General features: G+C 44.4%; 1 protein-coding gene and 1 non-coding gene across 3 annotated transcripts in view; one reads left to right on the forward strand and one right to left on the reverse strand.

The window, feature by feature from the left end:
- LOC146201434 (GTPase-activating protein skywalker-like) overlaps positions 1–22,924 on the reverse strand; it is a 214,543-nt gene that overhangs the window by 151,371 nt on the left and 40,248 nt on the right. For both annotated transcript variants that reach the window (XM_084595843.1, XM_084595844.1), the window contains exons 2-3: positions 5,522–5,674; positions 2,790–3,131 (exon numbers count right to left, since the gene is read on the reverse strand). In XM_084595843.1, coding sequence (XP_084451969.1) covers positions 2,790–3,131; positions 5,522–5,659 — 480 coding nt within the window. In that variant the 5' untranslated portion in view covers positions 5,660–5,674. The remainder of the gene's footprint in view (positions 1–2,789; positions 3,132–5,521; positions 5,675–22,924) is intronic.
- On the forward strand, positions 1,520–1,593 carry TRNAS-AGA (transfer RNA serine (anticodon AGA)). The gene has a single exon. It is a non-coding gene; the product is annotated as a tRNA-Ser (tRNA).

Consider the following 22,924-nt stretch of genomic DNA (forward strand, 5'->3'; position numbering starts at 1 on the left):
TGTGTCCACTTTACAAACGCCATATCCTGCATACGACCTACTCTCTAAATGAAGAAAATCTGTCTGTAGTGTCAACATTTAAGTGCTTAGGCGTTCTATTTAGAAATTACTTTTCTTGGAATGACTATATGGACTAAATAGCAGCTAAAGATATTTATCAAAGATGTAGGTGAACACGTCTCAAGTCATCTAAGATTGCACGCCGATGATTGTTGTCTATACCGTGACATTATTGATTTAAATGATGGTGCCCATTTTGAAAGCGACCTTGACACTATACTACTCTGGTGCGGAAGGTGGAATATGACTTTGAATTTTTCTAAATGCAAATGTGTCCACTTTACAAACAACCGCCATATCCTGCATACGACTTACTCTCTAAATGAAGAAAATCTGTCTGTAGTGTCAACATATAAGTACTTAGGCGTTCTATTTAGAAATTACTTTTCTTGGAATGACTATATGGACTAAATAGCAGCTAAACATATTTATCAATGATGTAGGTGAACACGTCTCAAGTCATCTAGATTGTACGCCGATTATTGTTGTCTGTACCGTGACATGATTGATTAGGGAGTAATTACTCATTGCATCCACCCAAGCGCAGCCATACAGCTACAAAGGAAAGCTATATAGCTTTCTCAGAAACTTCGTAGTTAAAGAAAAATTTGTCCTGATCCGGGAATCGAACCCGGCACCACCGCCTTTCCGGGGCAGTCGCTCTACCGACTGAGCTAACCAGGACGGTCAGCAGAACAGATGGTAGGGCGAGAGCGAATTGATCTATAACTCGAAGTATAGCTGTATAGCTTTCCTTTGTAGCCATATGGCTGCGCTTGGGTGGATGCAATGAGTAATTACTCCCTTATTACAAATCTATTCCACCTTGGGGGATTCCCCTAAATATTTGACCAACACCATTCCCACTTCGAGTTATAGATCAATTCGCTCTCACCCTACCGTCTGCTCTGCTGACCGTCCTGGTTAGCTCAGTCGGTAGAGCGACTGCCCCTGAAAGGCGGTGGTGCCGGGTTCGATTCCCAGATCAGAACGAATTTTTCTTTAACTACGAAGTTTCTGAGAAAGCTGTATAACTTTCCTTTGTAGCCGTATGGCTGCGCTTGGGTGGATGCAATGAGTAATTACTCCCTTATTACAAATCTATTCCACCTTGGGGGATTCCCCTAAATATTTGACCAACACCATTCCCCCTTCGAGTTATAGATCAATTCGCTCTCGCCCTACCGTCTGCTCTGCTGACCGTCCTGGTTAGCTCAGTCGGTAGAGCGATTGCCCCGGACAGGCGGTGGTGCCGGGTTCGATTCCTGGATCAGGACGAATTTTTCTTTGACTACGAAGTTTCTGAGAAAGCTGTATAGCTTTGTAGCCGTATGGCTGCGTTTTGGATGGATGTCAATGAGTAATTACTCCCTTATTAGAAATCTACTCCACCTTGGGGGATTCCCCTAAATATTTGACTAACTATTTGCTCTCGCCCTACCATCTGATCTGTTAGCCGTCCTGGTTAGCCCAGTTGGTAGAGCGACTGCCCCAGAAAGGCTGTGGTGCCGGGTTCGATTCCCGGATCAGGATGATTTTTTTTAACTACGAAGTTTCTGAGAAAGCTGTATAGCTTTCCCTTGTAGCCATATGGCTGCGCTTTGGGTGGATGTCAATGAGTAATTACCCCCTTATTAGAAATCTACTCCAGCTTGAGGGATTCCCCTAAATATTTGACCAACTATTCGCTCTCACCCTACCATCTGATCTGCTAGCCGTCCTGGTTAGCTAAGTCGGTAGAGCGACTGCCCTGGAAAAGCGGTGGTGCTGGGTTCGATTCCTGGATCAGGATGAATTTTTCTTTAACTACGAAGTTTCTGAGAAAGCTGTATAGCTTTCCTTTGTAGCCGTATGGCTGCGCTTGGGTGGATGCAATGAGTAATTACTCCCTTATTACAAATCTACTCCACATTATGGGATTCCTGTAAACATTTCACCATCATACTTTCAAAATGTGTTCTAGGGTCCTCATTACTACCCTTCACCAAAGAATGACATCATAGGTACACTGTGAAATCCGAAGACTGCTTTGAAAACGTTCTCATGCATTCCTGTGGGTGCTAAGCATAACTTCGCCCCGAGCCGGCCCAGCAGAGAAACAGCAATAAAACTGCACGTTGCCTATGTCACAGAGTACACTAAACATCCAGTCAATACTAACTGATTGCAGTCACTTTTCTAAGGAGAGTGCGTCTACACTTTCTTGCCGACTTGTTATGCACAGAGGGGTGGAATCCAAGGTGCAGGGTTCCTCAGAAACTTTTGAAAGCCACTATAGGCTTCCAGAGGCCGAAGAGGCCTCTGCCCTGAGGGGCAGCCATCTTGCCTATTTCTTCTTGGGTTTGACTGTGATGTACAGTCATGAGCAAAAATGGTATACAACACTCATCTAGTGACAGAGCATCGAAATGCCGTCTAGTGCGGCACTGCCACAATTGCCTCCATTTTATATAGCTGTTGCTAGATGAATTTGGCATGTAGTTTTCTCAAGCTCCGCCACCGGCTGAGTGTTGTATACAACTTTTGCTCACAACTGTACATAACACCTTTTGCCTGTCCTGCCAGGTTTATTTACTTGCTGTAAAGAAACCAAATAAATTTTACCTCACTTCATGTCACTCACAACTGTTTCCTGACCTCCTGTCCCTTCACGCACCTACCATTTCCTCTTCCACAGCTCACTCACAGCTGAGCCCTGCGTGCCCTCCTTCTCCCGAAGAGAGGCCCACCTGTTCCTCGGAGAGGTAATGTAGCAGCAGGGAGGTGACCGGATGCAGGAGTGGGCAGTAGGTGATGTGCGGGTGGCTCACGGAGACCACGTAGAGCACCCGCTCGGCCCGCTTCTGCCCCTCGGCCGACAGCAGGTAGTCCTCGCAGAAGATAGGGTCAGCAAAGGCAGGCAGGCTCATGGGCCACAGCTCTCCCAGGGTTTCCCGCACAGTTCTCGAGTAGAAGCCAGCTGCCAGGTGGCGCCCCCCACCTTTCGAGTGCTGCTGGCACAGCTGCAGCCACAGCTCTCCCCGGTTCGGGTGGTCCACAGGCCAGTGCTGGCTGCGTACCATGCTCTTGGCCTGCACACGGGGTGGCTGTGCGCTTGGCAACACACATAGTATTTCGGCCAGACGGTACGTAGCTTTGCAATGAGAAAAACAAGCGCACTGAAAACAGCACTACGAAAGGACCCTGCCGTTTTCTTCCTTCCATGTTCGTCTTAGATGGGACAACGATGGGACCTCGTTATAACTGTACTTCCTTTTCTTCACAGCACATTTAATTCACAAAGTTCAAAACATTTTCTTTGCTCATAAGAAAAAATAATGTATATAGTAAAATCTCGTTAATTTGACCCCTGTTAATTCAGAAGTTCAGATAAATCAAACAAGAAGCGTGGTCCTGACTGACGTCAATGTGAATCTAGGACTTAAAAAAGCAGTTGTAGGCCAATTGGTGGGATATGGTAACAACACTGCGGAAGCATGACAGAGGTACAACATTGAACCTAGGACATTGAACACTAATAATTTGGACATGGGCGGGCCTCGCTCCGGTTAATTAGGATGGGCGATCGCATTGAGGATCAACCGGCGCAAACAGACTGCCCCGAACATGAATTGCATAAACAGTGATGCATGCTCACTTGGTGTGCCCTATGGCAGGCACGACAACGATCGGATGTTCCCCATATCCGAAATAAAGTTCAGTCACATAGTTTTGTTTTTGCATTCCTTTACTGCACACATCAGCTAGCCCAGTAGAACTTGCGTGCATGAGACAACGCAGTGCCAGAAGTCATTATAATTAGCTAGCCACGTTGTTTCGAATGCTGCTTTGAGGTTCACTGTTTTTATTTTGGAATGCCGTCACGATGTTCTAAAGCCTATGCAGATATCCGTCACATCCATTCACGGATAGGTGCATCGACACACTGCATCCGGTACGCTGAAATGGTGCGGTGTACACATGCAGTTTCAGTGCACTGCGCACTTCACTGCGATGCTTCACTACGCTAACAATTACAGTGAAGCCTCCTCAAAACTTGGTGGGGCTGTTCTATGAAGAGGCAGCACAACTACTGTGTTGCGCTACAAAAAGGGTGACCGAGGCCTTTACGATTTTGGAGCATTTCTTCAACGTGCCTAACAGTGCGGTTCCATCTCAAATGCAGATTACCATCATACAGGTATTCATCAGATAAAGTTACTGTGATGCAAACGATTTTCAGAAGATTTTTTCAGGCCCACTCGATCACTGGAGGTATCTGTTAAATCGCGCATTTTTCCTAGCCCCTTGAAGGCCAAATTAACTATACACATCTCTGCCTCAGTTTTTACTATAAATTCCCAGGCAATTAAAATATGGCAGCAATTTCAGTTTTAGGTGCGTGCTTGGAGGCGTCCAGTACATAGAAAAATATGAGTTCCAAAGCACAGAGGAAAATGTGAGAATGCGCAAATATTGTTTGTTTCAGAATTTGCATGGTATTTGCAAGTAAAACTCAACTAACATTGCACAAAAGCGTGGTGAAGAATTCAGTATAAATTTTATACAGGATTTTGTAAACCAGTTTTTTGTACACGATGAACCTACATGAAATCAGGTGAAACTATCATATCACTGTTAAGTACAGTAAGCTCTTCGGCCTTTCTGGGACCAGAAAAAAATGTCCGAATTAACTGAAAGCTCGAATTATTAAATAGACCTGAAAAACCTGCTGAAAACCATTTCCATCCCAGTAATTGTATCCGATGAACACCAGTCTGCATCTGAGATGAAAGTGAAATGAGAACGCCAAGCGCTTCGCTTTGCGGACGCTGTCGGCAAGGTCTTCTAGGCAAAAAGGTGTTTTGAGGGTGCTGCACTGCACACGGTCAAGCATTGCAGTGAAGTGCACAGTGCGATATTTGATCATTTTTGAATATTCAAAATTTCCAATTGCGAATATGAATTGAATGAACTGTTTTGCATTTGTTTTGCACTCAAATGTTTATGTGTTGGCTACATTGTGACGAGTGCTAAAAATCACATAAAACTGGTGTGCCATCTGCCAAAATGCAAAACAGTTCATTCTTTCTTTTTTAATATCAGCATAAAATGTTTGTTTTCAGAGTTTGCCATCTGTACACTTTGTGCTATGCTACTATGGACACAGAACCATACTTCCACACATTTCATTAACAACAGATGTCAGAAAATGCTTGACAGCTCAAGCAGGAAGAGAAAGAAAGCTTTGTCAGGACGGATAACAAGAAGGTTACCAGTTTATACAAAACCATGAGATGTACACGACATGACATAAAGTGGCGCAAGGATGCTGCAGAAAATGTGCCCTTTAGGGTATCAATGAGAAATTACCCTTCTAGTTGGCACATAATTGGTTCACAGAGAGGCCACACTTGCTATTGCCTCCTGCACCCCAAGCTGCTGCTCTTGTGCGAGCAGTGTGGAACAGCCAAAGCCCCACCTCCTTTGTCTTGTCGTGCCTGATGAGGTGCAGGACATCGCTGTAGACCTTGGTGATGGGTGTGGGAGAGCCAGGTATTGGCTGAGGCAGCTTGGCCACATCCACAAACTCCTGCTTGAAGCACTTGGGCACTGCCATCACTCGATCCAGTAGCTGGGAACAATGCATAATCTCATGTCCCAGTACAGTACAGTATATCAGTGTGTTATAGGCCTCATTCGGCCTCCTACCCTCACTAAGCCCTATGATGTCTCATTTCATTCCAGCTAGTTCCTCGAAGAGCACTGCTAAACTAGCTAGGGTTCTAGCATTAAACATTGCCAGGGTCAGTTTCAAATGGCGGCCTATCCGAAGGCAGACATTTCACAGCCCCCTCCGCTGCGTTATGGGTGTGACCGTTGCCGTGGTCAGCTGCTCCGCAGCCGCTGGTGACTGAGGAGATAGCGGCCAATTACTACACCAGGGTGGCCAAATCCTGTTCTGGTGAGTGAGTGCATTTCCGGAGGTGTTTACTGGCATCAGGTCGCACCCCAAACCTGTTCATGCAATTCTATCAACACGTGAATGTTTTTTTTTTCTGGCATAGAGGTAGAACATCTGCCTAGCAAGCAAGAGGACCGTGGTTCGAATCCCGGTGCCATGCAATTCCCCACCGCATTAAAAAAAGAAAACAGAACTCTTCATATACACTGCCTCTCTATTTCCTTCTCTTACGTACTGTTTTATTATTTGGGTTAGTGCAACCAAACAAAATATAAAAGTTATCATGCCACAGCAGACGATAAGACCCACTGCAAATTTTCCATGGAACCCCCACAGAAAGAATCCTTTTACAGAGTTTGGCATTATAAAGCCTATGATGTTGTATACATTTCGGCTATTATGCCTGTATAAAATAGCTGTATCATATAATAACACTAATTTTTTTTTTCAAAATGCTTTCCATGGTACATTCCTTTTAACATACATGAGAAACAACTTTGGTCGTTACTACTCTTTTACATAAAATGCTATACCTAATCAATATCCTAAAACTTGAGAAGAAAATCCCTTCTCAAATACCTTCAAGACAGAAATTGCATACTCGTACTATATGCTTCCAGAAGATTCTTAACAAGAGTCCTGCATAGTGACATGGTGCCTATTCAGATTGCAATTGTGTGTGCCTGTACCACAACTGTGGGTCTCCCAAGGTTGCAATAAAGAATTTTCATTCCAAACAAAGTGCAGCGTCATATGGCACAGTAAGCAAAGGCAGCAATGGGTGCCTTTTCAGTTCCTATGACGTGATGTATGGGGCATACTCGCTCTTTACTTACTCATGTCTCAGGCCGATGCTGTAGCTTTACATGGGAAGAGGCAAAAGGAAGAAAAACGTCACAAAGAACACCATAATAAAGAAAGAAAACTCAGACTAAGAAATCACAGCCAGTAAACGAACAACTATTTGCCAAGTGCCTAGTTGGATGTACAAGTGATGCCTGGAGGGAAGTGATTCCAATAAGTATTGTGGATAAAAGTTGGCTTTTGTATGAGAAAGTGCATGTTACATAATGGGCCTGATCAATACAGGTTTGGTCCGGTTTATGGGGTTTAACGGCCCAAAGCTACTCAGGCTATGAGAGGTGCTTTAGAGGGCTAAGGAAAAAGCAGTCAGTGTGGCTGGAATTTCATCCCGCATCCTTGGGTCCCCTCCCAAACCACTGCGTCACTGCGAACACTAAAAGCCATTATTCCGAACACTAAAAGCCATTATTCTACAAAGGGTATACCCAGTGACTTCGGAAGGATGTCAACAAACCTGCAGACTAGGCTGGCTTAAGGAAAGATTGCAACCAAGTGCAAACTGCCACTACAACATAAGTAGGGCATGCTGCTGGGCTAGTTGGTGGTGGTTGTCGAGCATAAGGCTTGTTAACAAGCAACTGCATGCCTTTACATGCTTAGAAAAAAAAAGAGAAAAGGTAATGAAACAAAAATGAAAGAAAAGGAAAAAAATGAGGACAGGCTTTACCTAGTTACGCCAATGGCAGTATGCCAAGAGGTACTGGTTTGGCTCATATTTTAGGTCTACAAGACTTAAATCAAAAGTCAGGCCAAGTCAGAGGTCAGATCAGAGTCAGTCATTGGTCAGTCATAGGTTAAGCAATACTGGCCTTAATCTGAATTAGTCGCGCGTGGCCACATGGCTGTGATGTCAGTGCTCATCGCCATTGTCGTAGGGGGTTAGTTGCAAGCATAAAGAAAAACAGAAAAGCTGAAGCAAAAGCATACAATCAATTCTAAAGCACACAAAAAGTTCAAACTGGCATTTTAAATTACACACAACCAAAATTTGTGACTCAGTTTCACAATAAAGTACACTGCTTGTAATGTAAAACAGATTCATATAATGTTCTCGATGGCAGGTGAAAAATTGGGCGCAGATACGACCTCATCCGAGAGTAAATTCCAATCTGAAATTGAGCATGGAAAGAAAGAAAATTTAAAGGCGTTTATGCGACTTTGATATGACCCTATTTTTTTGGGAATTGTCTCGTCTCTTATACTGATAATGAGGTTGTTTTAAATATGTGATCCTATCAATACTTGTGTTACCATTGTTAATGTTGTTTGAAAGCTTTCTGCGTACGGACAGCAGTTTCCAACCTAGACTTTCCCTGATTTGAGAACCTCTAATTTTGTAGTTGTACATGGCTGCAACGAATCTTGCAGCCCTTTCTTGAACATGCTTTAACTTATCTTCTAGGGTTTTGGTTAAGGGGTCCTAAGCTACGCACGCGTATTCCAACACCGGCCTGATTTATTTATTTATTTGAAAATACTGCAGCCCCTCAAGGGGCTATAGCAGGAGTGGGTACAAAAATGTGGAACAATTCCACGCATACAAAAGTACATACAAGCATTACAAATATAAACGCTAGAAAAACAACATACAATGCTACGACTCAATTGCCGACGCAAAATCAGAGATTGATAGTGCACGAATGTTGCCATTCAAAGAATTCCAACACTCCACAGTGCGCGGAAAAAAACTGTATTTGAAAACGTTAGTGCGGGCAAAAAAAGGTTGGATATTAAGATCGTGATGGCTCCTGGTTGCAGATGGTTTTGAAAACGAGATATGCTTACCCTCTGAAAGGCAATTAGCAGAATGAACTATGGAGTGAAGAAGTTTTAAGGACTCAGTTTTTCGGTGGGATGCAAGCGGGCTTATGTTTAGGGAAGACATCGCAGATGAGGGTGAAAAATGAAAGTCGTAGCGGCGAAAAATAAATCTTACAGCTTTACGTTGCACAGATTCTATTTGATCGATTTCACATTGCTTGTATGGATTCCAGACATTAGAAGCGTATTCAAGAATAGGGCGAATTAGAGTTTTGTACATGAGCAATTTTGCTTCTTTAGGAGCATCCCGTACTGTGCGTCGTAAGTAACCTACCTTTTTAAGAGCTTTAGCTGTGATGTAATCGGTGTGTTTTGACCATTGCATATTGTGAGAAAAAACGACGCCAAGATATTTATATTCATGAACCCTTTGCAGTGATGCATAGTCGTAAATAGAAGGTGATAGGCGGTTGGTGAAAGACATGACAACTGTTTTGCTGAAATTGATGTTCATCTGCCACGTATTGCACCAGTCACGGAACATACCAAAAGACTCATTCAGAAGGAGGTGATCATTAACAGAGTTGATAGTGTGGTACAGTACGCAATCATCGGCGTATAGACGGATCTTGGAGGTTATACTGTCAGGTAAATCATTAATATAGAGCAAAAATAGCAAAGGGCCAAGGAAAGCCACCTTTGAAAATAGGAGCCACATTTGCCATTTTCCATTCACTAGGTAGTTGCTGAGAAATTAATGACTTGCTAAATAAATAAACCAAAACACTTTTGGCGCAGCACTTCAAGACACGCCATCTGGACTGTCAGCAGAAGGTTGTTCAAGAGCGCCGTTATTCCAGCTTCATTCACAAAAATGTCATCCAGTTGAGGTAATTACTCATATATTTCAGGTACTGCTGTGAAAACAGAATGAAAATATTCAATGAAGTAATCAGCCTTTTTAGCATCATCTGTTAACAACTTTCCTTCGTGCCTGAGAGCAGGAACAGTTCTGGTTTGGTCTTCAAAGCCTTGTATAGCCCTATTTTCTTTCTAATTGATAGACGCAGCTTTTTATAAATCCACGATTTATCTGTTCAACGCCTAGATGACACGACCCTAGAGGGAATATATTTTGCGACCAAAGAGAGCAGTTTGTCTCTGAACATATCCCATAATGTTTCTACACTGCACAGACTGCTACGTTCCAGAAATACAGGCAGGAACATTGGAATTGTTCCTGCCTGTATTGTGTCGTCTTTTTGTGCGCATAAAACCTATCTGAGTATGAACCAACTAGCCCCACAATGCATATTAATGGCCTCATAATTACCCTGTTCATATAAAAAAATCTTTCTCGGGCAACTGTTTGCATACTACTGTTGCACATACGACCTTACGATCACTTATTCCTGGCACTGCCATAATTGATTCCACCAAATCATCACTGTTACTAAACAACAAGTCTAATGTATTCCCTCCAGCTGAGCCATAACGTGTTGGGAAATTAACAAACTGAACAAGTTCATTGTTCCGTACCAGCTCACAGAAGGCAGACTGGAGGCCCGAGCCACTTGTTGCCACAGGTCACGCCATACAATTTCCGGCATGTTAATATCCCCCCCCCCCCCAGTAGAATGGATTCCTTTTGGCAGGCTACGAAATGGCTCCATGCTTGTTGACTTGTAAAACGATCCTCCTACCACCAGAGAGCAATGTTCTACACCAAACACATTCTGAAGAGACGTCATCGTAGTATAATGGCACACTTCGTATTCTGTTATGCACAAGTATGATTACGGTCTTTCTAGTGAGCTAAATATTCCGATAAAAACGCGTTACAATCCGATATGCCAGGCTCTAACCAAGATTCAGTCCCAATCACAATATCAGGCTGCGAAATGCGCAGAAGGCTCGCAAATTCATCTGCCTTATTCTGTAGGCTCCTACAGTTGATAACAACGATGAATAGGCATTATGATAAGTGTTTTATAAACTGCGGCGGCCCATGCTTTGCTATTCTCCCTTACAAAATCGGTTGCACCATCGTAAATAATATATCTTGCTGTCAAAAGCCATCTTGTTTAAATTTAGCTTGGAGTTTCGTTCTTGCGCATAAGCGATTAGTTTACTTCTACAACACCGAACCTGCTGAGAGCAAACTTCACTTATCGATATACCAGTGCCCTTCAGTTTCCTTGAACAGTGCAAACTTCGCTATAATAGGCCTTGGTCTTAATACTTCCCCATCCTGTGAGCTCTCTCAATTGTCGACGGTTCAATATAATCGTCTCCTTTGATTCATCCCATGTTTCTTTATCATTGTCATCATTTATACCAAAGAACAACAAATTGTGCCTATGGGAACAATTTTATAATTCGTCCTGATTGATTAGTACATTCCGCATAGCTTTTAAAAGCTGGTTACTTTGCGCCTGCACATCTATTCTATCCTCAAGCATGGATACAGCGGAAAGATCCTCTGGTAACTTGTCTACTTTTAAAATTAAATTCACAAATTTCTTATCTATTTGTTTTTGTTGCATTTCCAGAGCCTTTAACTGTTTTACTGTTTTCTCTAGCCCAGCCAATGGCAAAGAACGTATTGCTTCCATGAGTTTGGAAAAGGACATATTGCTTCCATGAGTTCACGTTCCTGCACATCCGACAGAGGACCAGGGTTCTCTTCTAGGTCACTGGCTGGCAACAATCTTATTCTGAACCAAAAATCCATTGCACCGCACAGAGACAGACACCAGCACCAACCAGCATACACTGCCACAAAGAACAGGTGTATTAAAATTCATCTTGTTTAGCGCAAAAAGGATAGGACACACAGTAAAAGGACACATACACCTTTTGCGCAAAACAAGATGAATTTTAAGACTGATCACCAACTAGCCCAACAATTAACGCTTTTAAAGACCAGGTGGGCTCCAGTACCGAGTTTTCACGCATACGAGTTGGCTTACAATGGTAAAATAAATCAACCTGAATAAAGAGCAGATGTGAGATGGTCCTGGTAGTTTTTATGGCAATGGCTAGTGATGTGGTGAAACAGCTTAGCCATTCAAAGTTCAGCATGATGTCTGGAAGGAGCGGACAACTCTATCAGGCAATGTGATGTCACACAACCCCCGCCAGAGCCTAGCCTTGCCACTTGCCAACTACCCCGTGCCAGATGCATGTTCGCGATATTTTTGAGGCTGCAAGCTTCACATGAGAGTTCTAGGGTCCTGGTGGTTTCTATGGCAACGGCCAATGATGTGGCGAAACAGCTTAGCCAATCAGAGTTCAGCATGATGTCTGGAAGGAGCGGGCAACTCTATCAGGCCATGTGATGTCACACAACCCCCGTCAGAGCCCAGCCTTGCCACTTGCCAACTACCCCGTGCCAGATGCCTGCTCGCAATATTTTTGAGGCTACAGTCTTCACATGGGAGTTCTAGGGGTCCTGGGGCTGAATTACGCACCACTCTCAATGGTATCGCTCTCGAAGGCAAACCTCCTATTCGCCAGTGCTGACCGGCGGCCATATTGGTTTTCTGCGTCACCGGTGGACGTCATGAACATGAAAAAAATGATGACATTAACTTAAATATGGCCGTCAACTGAGGGCGTTTTTTGGGGAACAACAGAAGCAGTCTCAAATCGTTTGAAAGCATTTTTGAGAGTGAAATTGGTGCACGGCTATGAGGTGCGGGCTGCGAGGCAGTTGTGTCGGCGATCCACGGCAAAGGATGGAGCATGGCACGTGGACAGCACGTGGGACAGTGTGCACGCGGACAGCACGGCTTCAGCCATGTCTGACAGACAACCAATTCTACTGCTACAGGTCCTGCTTTCCGTCCTGGTGCACCGTGGTTCTCAGCACGGTGGTGAATCTCAGCCCAACTGCTTCATCGGCCCCATTCCTGCAGCTTATCCTGTCCATGCACCGTGTCCCGTCCCTGCGGCTCGCCCTGTTCCTGCAGTTTGCCCCGTTCCACTACAGGCCTACACCCCTGCGCTGCCAAAAGACACGGAGGCGCTGCTGGAAATAGCCGGTGCCTCTTGCATCGCGTGGCGAACCGCATCATCATCGACATGCTCCGTAGCGGCTGATATAAAGATACAGCAACGCCCTGCGCTCTTCAGTGGGCACGCGGACAGCACGGCTTCAGCCATGTCTGACAGACAACCTATTCTACTGCTACAGGTCCTGCTTTCCGTCCTGGTGCACTGTGGTTCTCAGCACGGTGGTGAATCTCAGCCCAACTGCTTCATCGGCCCCATTCCTGCGGCTTATCCTGTCCATGCACCTTGTCCCGTCCCTGCGGCTCGCCCTGTTCCTGCAGTTTGCCCCGTTCCACTACAGGCCTACACCCCTGTGCTGCCAAAAGACACGGAGGCGCTGCTGGAAATAGCCGGTGCCTCTTGCATCGCGTGGCGAACCGCATCATCATCGACATGCTCCGCAGTGGCTGATATAAAGATACAGCAACGCCCTGCGCTCTTCAGTGGGCACGCGGACAGCACGGCTTCAGCCATGTCTGACAGACAACCAATTCTACTGCTACAGGTCCTGCTTTCCGTCCTGGTGCACCGTGGTTCTCAGCACGGTGGTGAATCTCAGCCCAACTGCTTCATCGGCCCCATTCCTGCGGCTCATCCTGTCCACGTGCCTTGTCCCGTCCCTGCGGCTCGCCCTGTTCCTGCAGTTTGCCCCGTTCTACTACAGGCCTACACCCCTGCGCTGCCAAAAGACACGGAGGCGCTGCTGGAAATAGCCGGTGCCTCTTGCATCGCGTGGCGAACCGCATCATCATCGACATGCTCCGCAGCGGCTGATATAAAGATACAGCAACGCCCTGCGCTCTTCAGTGGGCACGCGGACAGCACGGCTTCAGCCATGTCTGACAGACAACCAATTCTACTGCTACAGGTCCTGCTTTCCGTCCTGGTGCACCGTGGTTCTCAGCACGGTGGTGAATCTCAGCCCAACTGCTTCATCGGCCCCATTCCTGCGGCTTATCCTGTCCATGCACCTTGTCCCGTCCCTGCGGCTCGCCCTGTTCCTGCAGTTTGCCCCGTTCCACTACAGGCCTACACCCCTGCGCTGCCAAAAGACACGGAGGCGCTGCTGGAAATAGCCGGTGCCTCTTGCATCGCATGGCGAACCGCATCATCATCGACATGCTCCGCAGCGGCTGATATAAAGATACAGCAACGCCCTGCGCTCTTCAGTGGGCACGCGGACAGCACGGCTTCAGCCATGTCTGACAGACAACCAATTCTACTGCTACAGGTCCTGCTTTCCGTCCTGGTGCACCGTGGTTCTCAGCACGGTGGTGAATCTCAGCCCAACTGCTTCACCGGCCCCATTCCTGCGGCTTATCCTGTCCATGCACCTTGTCCCGTCCCTGCGGCTCGCCCTGTTCCTGCAGTTTGCCCCGTTCCACTACAGGCCTACACCCCTGCACTGCCAAAAGACATGGAGGTGCTGCTGGAAATAGCCAGTGCCTCTTGCATCCCGTGGCGAACCGCATCATCATCATCGACATGCTCTGCAGCGGCTGATATAAAGATACAGCAACGCCCTGCGCTCTTCAGTGGGCAAGCGGACAGCACTGCTTCAGCCATGTCTGACAGACAACCTATTCTACTGCTACAGGTGCGTAACTGTCTTTCTATACACGGAACAAAAGAACAACAATCGCTGCCTGTTGCTGTTCCCGTGCCCACGGGTTTGCTTTGAAATATCATCCGAGCGCCTAAACAATGGTTTTTTATTACTGATGTCAGATGTTGAAGAAAATCCCGACCCTCCCCCCTTAACACGCAGTGCTCAAAATAAAGGATCCGCTAGCGCAATTGAAAGCTCCGCGGACAAAGTAGAACAATGCGTGCCTATAACTAAAGCAACAACTTCTTAAAACGACGAGATACTGCACATCCTCAGGCTTCTGCAGGAGCAGTCGGCTTCAATGACCACCAGTAATCAGGAGCTAAAACAAAGTGTTGAAGAAATCCGTCAAGGTCAGGAAAATATTGGATTGGTTCTCGGGGACATAGGCAGCAGGCTTGCGCACGTGGAACAAAAAGTGGAAGAAATAGACAATCTTAAAGAAAATATGGAACACACAATCAGCGATATTCGCAAGCAAAATGCGTTTTTGCAAGTACGTTTGAGCGAACTGGAGGACAGAAGTCGGCGCGATAACTTGTTATTCCATGGAATTGCGAACGAAAACGAGACATGACAGCAGACTGAAGCAAAAGTGCTGAACCTGCTCGATAACGAGATAGCTTCATCGGACATTCAGCGCGCGCATTGAATCGGACAGCACAATCCTTCCAGAAACCACCCCGTTATAGTGAAATTCACGAATTACAAGACCAAAAAAAAGGTTTTGCAAGCAAAAGTGAAGCTAAAAGATAACAATATTAGTATAACAGAGGATTTTTCCCCAGCCACACGCCAAGCCAGAAAGAGGTTAATCGAATATGCCAAATCCCTACCCGGCTTGCCATTCTTCAAGCTCAAGTACAATAAGCTAGTTATCGACAACAAGTGCTTTACATACGATCCTATCACAGACAATATAGATTTAACCCACACTATCTCAAAGCGAACTGTCTCTCGTAGCCCGGTTACTAGTTCAGTGCAGTCGCCTTCTGAGCAGCAAAATGCATCGTCATCCGATTAACGTTCACAGAGGTGTAGTGGCTGCAGCTCCCCACCAACATATGTCTGTCTTGTTCACTAACATAAGAAGCGCTATCAAAAAATGTACTGAGCTTTCGTCTCTTGTTGACTCTTGTTCCGCTGATATTTTAGTACTAACAGAGACATGGCTTCATGGGCACAATCGCGACAGTGAAATTCTTGACTCGCCTAACAAATTTCAATTCTATCGATGCGATGGAGCGCAAGGCAAGGTGGTGGCGTCCTCATAGCCGTTAACAAACACATTGAATCTTTCGCTCTTAACATCACTACGTTTTTGGAAATTGTATGGGTACATCTAAAACTAACCCACCATCACGTTATATTAGGGGCTTCTTATCATGCTCCGAGCTCATCACCGACATTTGTCTCGGAGCTTCATGACACCATTAACATCGTAACGACGCGATTCCCGAAAACACCCATATTTTTACTGGGCGACTTTAATTTTCCTGAAATTAACTGGCTGGATGGCGCTAATTTTATAAATTCCAGTTCCTCGACTTCTAAAGAATTTGCACTTATGTTCGTGTTTTAACCTCGCGCAGATTGTCACACAACCAACACGCATAACAGATACCACAGCTAATATAACTAGATCTAGTTCTTTGTTCAAGCCCTGAATTATGCTCAGAATGAAAATTTAATACAAGATGATCACTCAAACCTGGTAAGAATGTTATTTCTGAGCATTACCATCTCCAAACAGAAAAGATCAAAGACGACTAAAACACTGCGTAATTACCATCGCGCCGATTTTAACCAAATCAACCACGAGCTTAGCCTCTTTCTAACGAAACTCCTAGAAGGCTTTGAGCTACGCCCCGTTGAAGCTAACTGGACATTGTTCAAGAACAAGGTTGCTGAGCTTACTAACCGTTTCATTCCTATTCGAAATATCCCATATAATCCAAAGGCACCATGGTATAACTTGCACATTAGGCAGCTATCTAACCGAAAGAAACGCTTATACCGGCTAGCTAAAACCTCGCGCAGCCAGTTTCGCTGGTCATCATATTGCGCCGCAAATGATGCTTATATTTCAGGCGTTAAAAATGCAAAAAAAATGTTTCTCACAAAGACTTTACCGGATATGCTGCTTGCAAATCCTAGAAAATTTTGGAAAGTTGTTAATCCGGCAGACAGGTCTAAAATCACTCTAACAAGCTCCAACGACGAACCTATTCCTGACAGTGACTGCTCATCAATATTAAACAATGTTTTCTCCAGTTTCTTCAATAAATCCCTGTCTAACAACATGCCTTTTTGTCGCGCTTATAATTATCTACCAATGTACCCTGTCACTATCAACCCCGATGGAATTGCCAAAATTATTGATGGCCTGAAACCTTTTTCAGCTGCCAGAACTGACTGCATAAACTCAAAGTTTTTAAAAAGCACGAGATTATATTCCTCGATTATTTTGTCTAAAGTATTCCAGCAATCTATTGAGCATAGTACAATGCCGGCAGACTGGAAAATAGGGAAAGTGATTCCAGTAGATAAATCTGGAAACAAACATTCACCTAATAACTATCGCCCTATTTCAATTACCAGTATCCCCTGTAAGATTCTCGAACATATCCTTTTTTCACACATAGTAAACTTCTCAGAATCTAACTCGTTTTTTCATCATTCACAATATGGTTTTTGCAAGTCATATTTGTGCGAAACACAACTTGTCCTTTTTACCCGCAGGCTGCATACAATTCTTGATCGTCAGTCAACTGCACATTGCATCTTTTTAGATTTCGCTAAGGCGTTTGATAAGGTTTGCCACCGGCTTCTGCTACTAAAACTGCACACAATAGGACTTGATACTAATATACTGAAATGGCTTGAATGCTTTCTAACAGAACGTCAGCAGTTCGTAGCAGCTAATGGCACTAACTCAAGCTTACACCCCGTCCTTTCTGATGTTCCGCAAGGTACCTTACTCTTCTTAATATTCATTAATGACCTGCCTGATTCCGTTTCCTCATCAATTCATCTATTTGCCGATGATTGTGTCCTTTTCCGTGAAATAATAACTGATGCTGACGTACGCGCAATACAAACTGATATTAACAATATCTCTTCCTGGTGCAATGCATGGGAAATGACACTAAATGTTAACAAATGTAAATTCTTACGAGTGTCAAGGTCACTTGCACCTTACCTGCATATAATCTTAACAACGTTGCTCTCGAATCAGTAACATCCTACAAGTATCTAGGCATTCACATCGCATCTAACCTTAGCTGGAAAACTCACGTCGAATTTATTGTCAACAAAGCTAACCGCCTGTTAGACTACTTAAAACGGAACTTTCACTTAGCCCCTGCTAACACTAGGCTTCTCTTCTACAAAACCATTGTTCGTTCGCAACTCGAGTATGCATCGTCAGTTTGGGATCCATGCACTAATGATCTCATCAACCAGCTAGAAATGACTCAGAACAACGCAGCTCGCTTCATCTTCTCTAACTATCACCGCACTGCCAGCGTATCCACGATGAAATCTAATCTCAACCTGTTAACTCTCGCAACTCGTCGAAAGCTCGCATGTATATGCCTCTTTCATAAGATATTTTATCATGATGACCTACGCAATAAACTGCTCATTCCGCCTTCTTATATATCATCTCGCACAGACCACATTCACAAAGTGCGCATAACTGCATGTAATAGTAGAAGTTTCCTTGACTCATTCATACCCCGCACATCGAAAGACTGGAATCGCCTTCCCACTCCTATTGCAATCATCGCTAATTTTTCATTATTCCAGTCTGCCGTGCGCAATGTCGACCATGCAAATTTTCGTTAGTACTGTATAAAATGTATTTTTTTTGTTTTCATTTTTCTGTGTTCACCTCAGAGTACCGTGCATTCAAACATTTCCGCGAAAATACTGTTTACATATTGTTTAATGATATCTTCTAATACATTTTTGAGTCCGAAATACTTGTGCAATATTACGCAATCCTTAACTATGCTGACATCTTTTTTTTTACTTGTATACTTTTTTATGCTGTGCATTTTTTGCATTCTTGTACTCCATCCACTCCCCTTTGTAATGTTCTTACCCTGAGGGTAACAATAAATAAATAAATAAATAAATAAAGACGCGCTTGACTTGCCAGATGATTTGTTCCAACTCTGTCCAACACGGGAACAAGTGCCCCGCATTTTTTTTGTTACCAGAGGCTTTCAACCACGATTAATCGTACTTCCACGTACGTTGGGAAGGTAAGGTCATTTGCATTGCACTGTGTGTCGGTAGCAGAAGCCATCGGGCAGAAAGCTGATTGCTGTCAAGGTGCCGCAGGGAGATACGGAAACAAGTCGCTAGGCAAGGGGTTCTATGTACGTTGTGAACATACAGTAGTGAGTAATTTTGTTTTTGACTGTGTGTGTTTGGCTGAGTTCGAAAGGTCATAATAAACTTGTATTGTGCCTCTTATCTCTGATCTGCGACATGAACATGTGCATTTCATGGCCCTTGCTGCCCTGCCAGACCAACGCCTCCTCCATGATGCGTTCGTCTAGCGGTACCCCTGTGCGCAGAAAAATCAACGAAGGCCTGCTGAACACCTGCGTCTTTTTCCTGGGTAAGCTCTAAAAAACCCATGCTGGTCATTGAACGATCTTGATTATATGCATTGATGTGTGCAATACCACTTGTTGTAAGTCGGCTTCTCTGTTCCAACAAAAAGGTCTCGTTCCCACTCGTGCAATGTTTGAAGAAACGCACAGAGGTAAGTTCTTTCTTTTCAACAGTTGTCTTCAAGATGACCTAACGAGAGCTGCCGAAAGGGTTCTGTGTGCCTCCCCTCTATATGCAAAATACAGGATGAAGGGACAAGGATTGCGCAGCACGCCTTGCTCCTCGTGTATGACTGGTTTCGGACCATTTGTCACGCTCCCTGCCTGCGATAAGTTGGAGACCCGAAAGTGAATGCACCGTAAAAACGCCTTTTCGTTTCAGCAAGGCCTTTTGACTTAGGTTTCAGCCATTTCCTGAAGCTGCATGAATGAGTTATGCCAAGGAATGCAGTGCATGGCAGCAGTAACAAATTTACTTCCTGCCTTGTGTTATGGAGGAAATCATAGCACGTTTATATCTGTCCTTACAATGATGCTCACCTAACAGCAATGGCACACGTCAGCATCCCTGCGAATACTGATGAATCTGGTTGTGGGCTACTTGGTATGGATAATCAATTGTATACTAAAGCTGTTGAGATTAGCAAAAGGCGGGCCTAAGTGAATGTCATACTTTGGTTATGCAGGAGACGGCGCCTACCCACTCAAGTCATGGCTGATTACACCAGTCCCAAGCCATCATAGACCCAACTTGCTGTCACTTTTCTGCTATCGTCTGGCAGCCTAGTAAAATTGGCTATAGTCACTAACTGTGTGTAAACATGCTTAAACTGAAAAGGCAGTAAACGTTCATGATAACTGCCACTTATATTCAGTAGAAGCATAGCAACATTTCACTTGATTGTTTTTACTGCAAAAGAGGCAGCATATATAGAAGCACATTTACCTTGATGTACAATGACCATACAACATTGACATGCATATCGCAGAATAAATTACTAGGAGCTACCTATACAAATAATTACTGTATGCTCGATGCAGTACACAAAATGCTTATATAACAGATTATACTATTAGAGGTGCTAGGAGAATGGTGTACATTACTAGGCTTCAGTGCCCAGAATGACTGCTGAATGACTCAGTAAAATAAGTGTAAGCATAACAAATGCATAAGTGAATCAAGGTGATTTCACAACGTGGAACACTGTCAAGGTGAATGCTGAACAGCTTGAAGACAGTAGAGGCATCCAAAAAATGACATCATAAACGTGTGATGGGTGCTCAGCTACTTTCATCATCATCATCATCAGCCTGATTATAACCACTGCAGGGCGAAGGCCTCTCCCATATTTCTCCACTTAACCCGGTTCTGTGCTAGCTGCATCCACTTGACCCCTGCGAACTTCTTAATCTCATCCGCCCACCTAACTTTCTGCCGCCCCCTGCTACGCTTTCCTTCCCTTGGAATCCAGTTTGTTACCCTCAGCGACCATCGGTTATCCTCTCTTCGCACTACGTGTCCTGCCCATGTCCATTTCTTCTTCTTAATTTCTACTAGAATGTCGGTAACTTGAGTTATTTCCCTGACCCACTCTGCACGCTTTCTATCTCTTAATGTTACCCCTACCATTTTTCGTTCCATAGCCCTCTGGGTTGTCCTCAACTTAAGTAGAACTCTCTTGGTTAGCCTCCACGTTTCAGCCCCATAGGTGAGTACAGGCAAGATGCAACTGTTGTATACTTTCCTCTTGAGCGATACCGGTAAGCTGCTAGTCATAATCTGCGAGTGCTTGCCAAATGCGCTCCATCCCAATCGTATTCTTCTTGTTATTTCCTTTTCGTGGTCCGGGTCTGCGGTTACTACCTGTCCTAAGTAGACATATTCGTCTACTACTTCCAGTATTTCGCTACCTAATGTAAACTGCTGTTCCTTCCCGAGGCTGTTGAACATTACCTTAGTCTTCTGCATATTGATTTTCAAGCCTACCTTTCTACTTTTCCTGTCTAGGTCATCAATCATTATTTGCAGTTCATCCCCCGAGTTGCTTAGCAAGGCAATGTCATCAGCAAATCGCAGATTACTGAGGTATTCTCCATCTACCCTTATCCCTAACTGCTCCCATTCCAAGTCTCTGAATACTTCCTCTAAACATGCTGTGAATAGTACTGGGGAGATTGTGTCTCCTTGCCTAACACCTCTCTTTATGGGAATTTTGTTACTTTCTTTATGCAGAACTATTGTTGCTGTGCAGCCGCTATATATATCTTCCAGCACTTTCACGTATGGCTCGTCTACCCCTTGATTTCGCAATGCCTGCATCACCGCCGAGGTTTCAACTGAGTCAAATGCTTTTTCCTAATCAATGAATGCTATGTATAAGGGCTGGTTATATTCTGAGCATTTTTCTATCACCTGATTGATGGTATGGATATGATCGATAGTAGAGTACCGTTTCCGAAACCCTGCTTGATCCTTTGCTTGATTGCAGTCTAAGGTTGTCCTGATTCTATTAGCGATTACCTTAGTAAATACCTTATACGTAACAGACAGTAAGCTGATTGGTCTGTAATTTTTAAGGTCCTTAGAGTCCCCTTTCTTGTGAATGAGGATAATGTTTGCATTCTTCCATGGTTCCGGTACCGTCGATGACACCAGGCACTGCGTATACAGGGTGGCCAGGTTTTCTAGCACGATATCCCCCCCGTCCTTCAGCAAATCTGTAGTTATCTGATCCTCTCCAGCTGATTTCCCCCTTTTCATAGTTTCTAGTGCTTTCTTGACCTCGTCCTTCGTCACTGGTGGAACGTCTGACTGTTTTTCCCTACCGCCAATCTCATTACGGTCCTGACTACTTTGGCTACTGTAGAGATCTGTATAGAACTCCTCGGCTACTTTGACTATCTTTTCCATATTAGTGATGACGTTGCCCGCCTTGTCCCTTATCGCATACATCTGGTTTTTGCCTATGCCCAATTTCTTCTTTACCGCTTTAAGGCTTCCCCCGTTCTTTACAGCATGCTCAATTTTCTCCATGTTATACTTCCTAATATCGGCCACCTTGCGCTAATTGATTAGCTTTGATATCTCGGCCAATTCGATCTGGTCTGTTGGATTGGAAGCTTTCATACTCTGGCGTTTCTTAATCAAATCTTTCGTCTCCGTAGACAGCTTACCGGTATCCTCTCTAACTATCCTACCGCCTACTTCTACCGCGCACTCAGTAATGATATCTCTGAAATTATTGTTCCTTGCCTCTAGGGTAATGTCGCCATCCTCAGTTAGAGCTGAAAACCTATTCTGTAGCGAGATCCTGAACTCTTCTGCCCTCCCCCTCACCGCTAATTCGTTGATGGGTTTCTTTCTTACTAATCTGTTGCGTTCCTTTTTCAGATTTAGGCTAATTCGGGACCTCACCATCCTGTGGTCACTGCATCGAACTTTCCCGATTACCTCTACATCTTGCATAATGGCGGGGGTTGAACACATTATGAAGTCGATTTCATTTTTAGTCTCTCCGTTAGGACTTTTCCATGTCCATTTCCGGTTCTTCCGTTTGCTGAAGAAGGTATTCATGATTCGTAAGTTATTGCGCTCTGCAAACTCAACTAGTAACTCCCCCCTGCTATTCCTAGAACCAATGCCATAGTCACCTACTGCCTTGTCTCCTGCCTGTTTTTTCCCTACCTTGGCATTGAAATCGCCCATTAGTACAGTATACTGCGTCTTTACTTTTCGCATTGCCGATTCTACTTGCTCAGCTCAGCTACTTTAGTGCTCAGCTACTTTAGTCCTTGTCATCCATTTTCTAAGCCTTTTTCAACAAATAACCAAAAAATTCATCTTCTGTTCAAGCTGACCTTTCAGTAGAAAAGGCACGCAATATTGAAAGAGAATGAGGAATGTGTATAAAATGAACATATTTTGAAACACTACACATTTCTCTTTGATGGATATAAAGGCACTAGTACACATTCCCCGAGATAATCTCCACACCTCCCTGG

The sequence above is a fragment of the Amblyomma maculatum genome, chromosome 2 (assembly GCF_055883805.1).
Source record: "Amblyomma maculatum isolate TAMU_Amacu chromosome 2, ASM5588380v1, whole genome shotgun sequence".
Classification (NCBI taxonomy): domain Eukaryota; kingdom Metazoa; phylum Arthropoda; class Arachnida; order Ixodida; family Ixodidae; genus Amblyomma; species Amblyomma maculatum.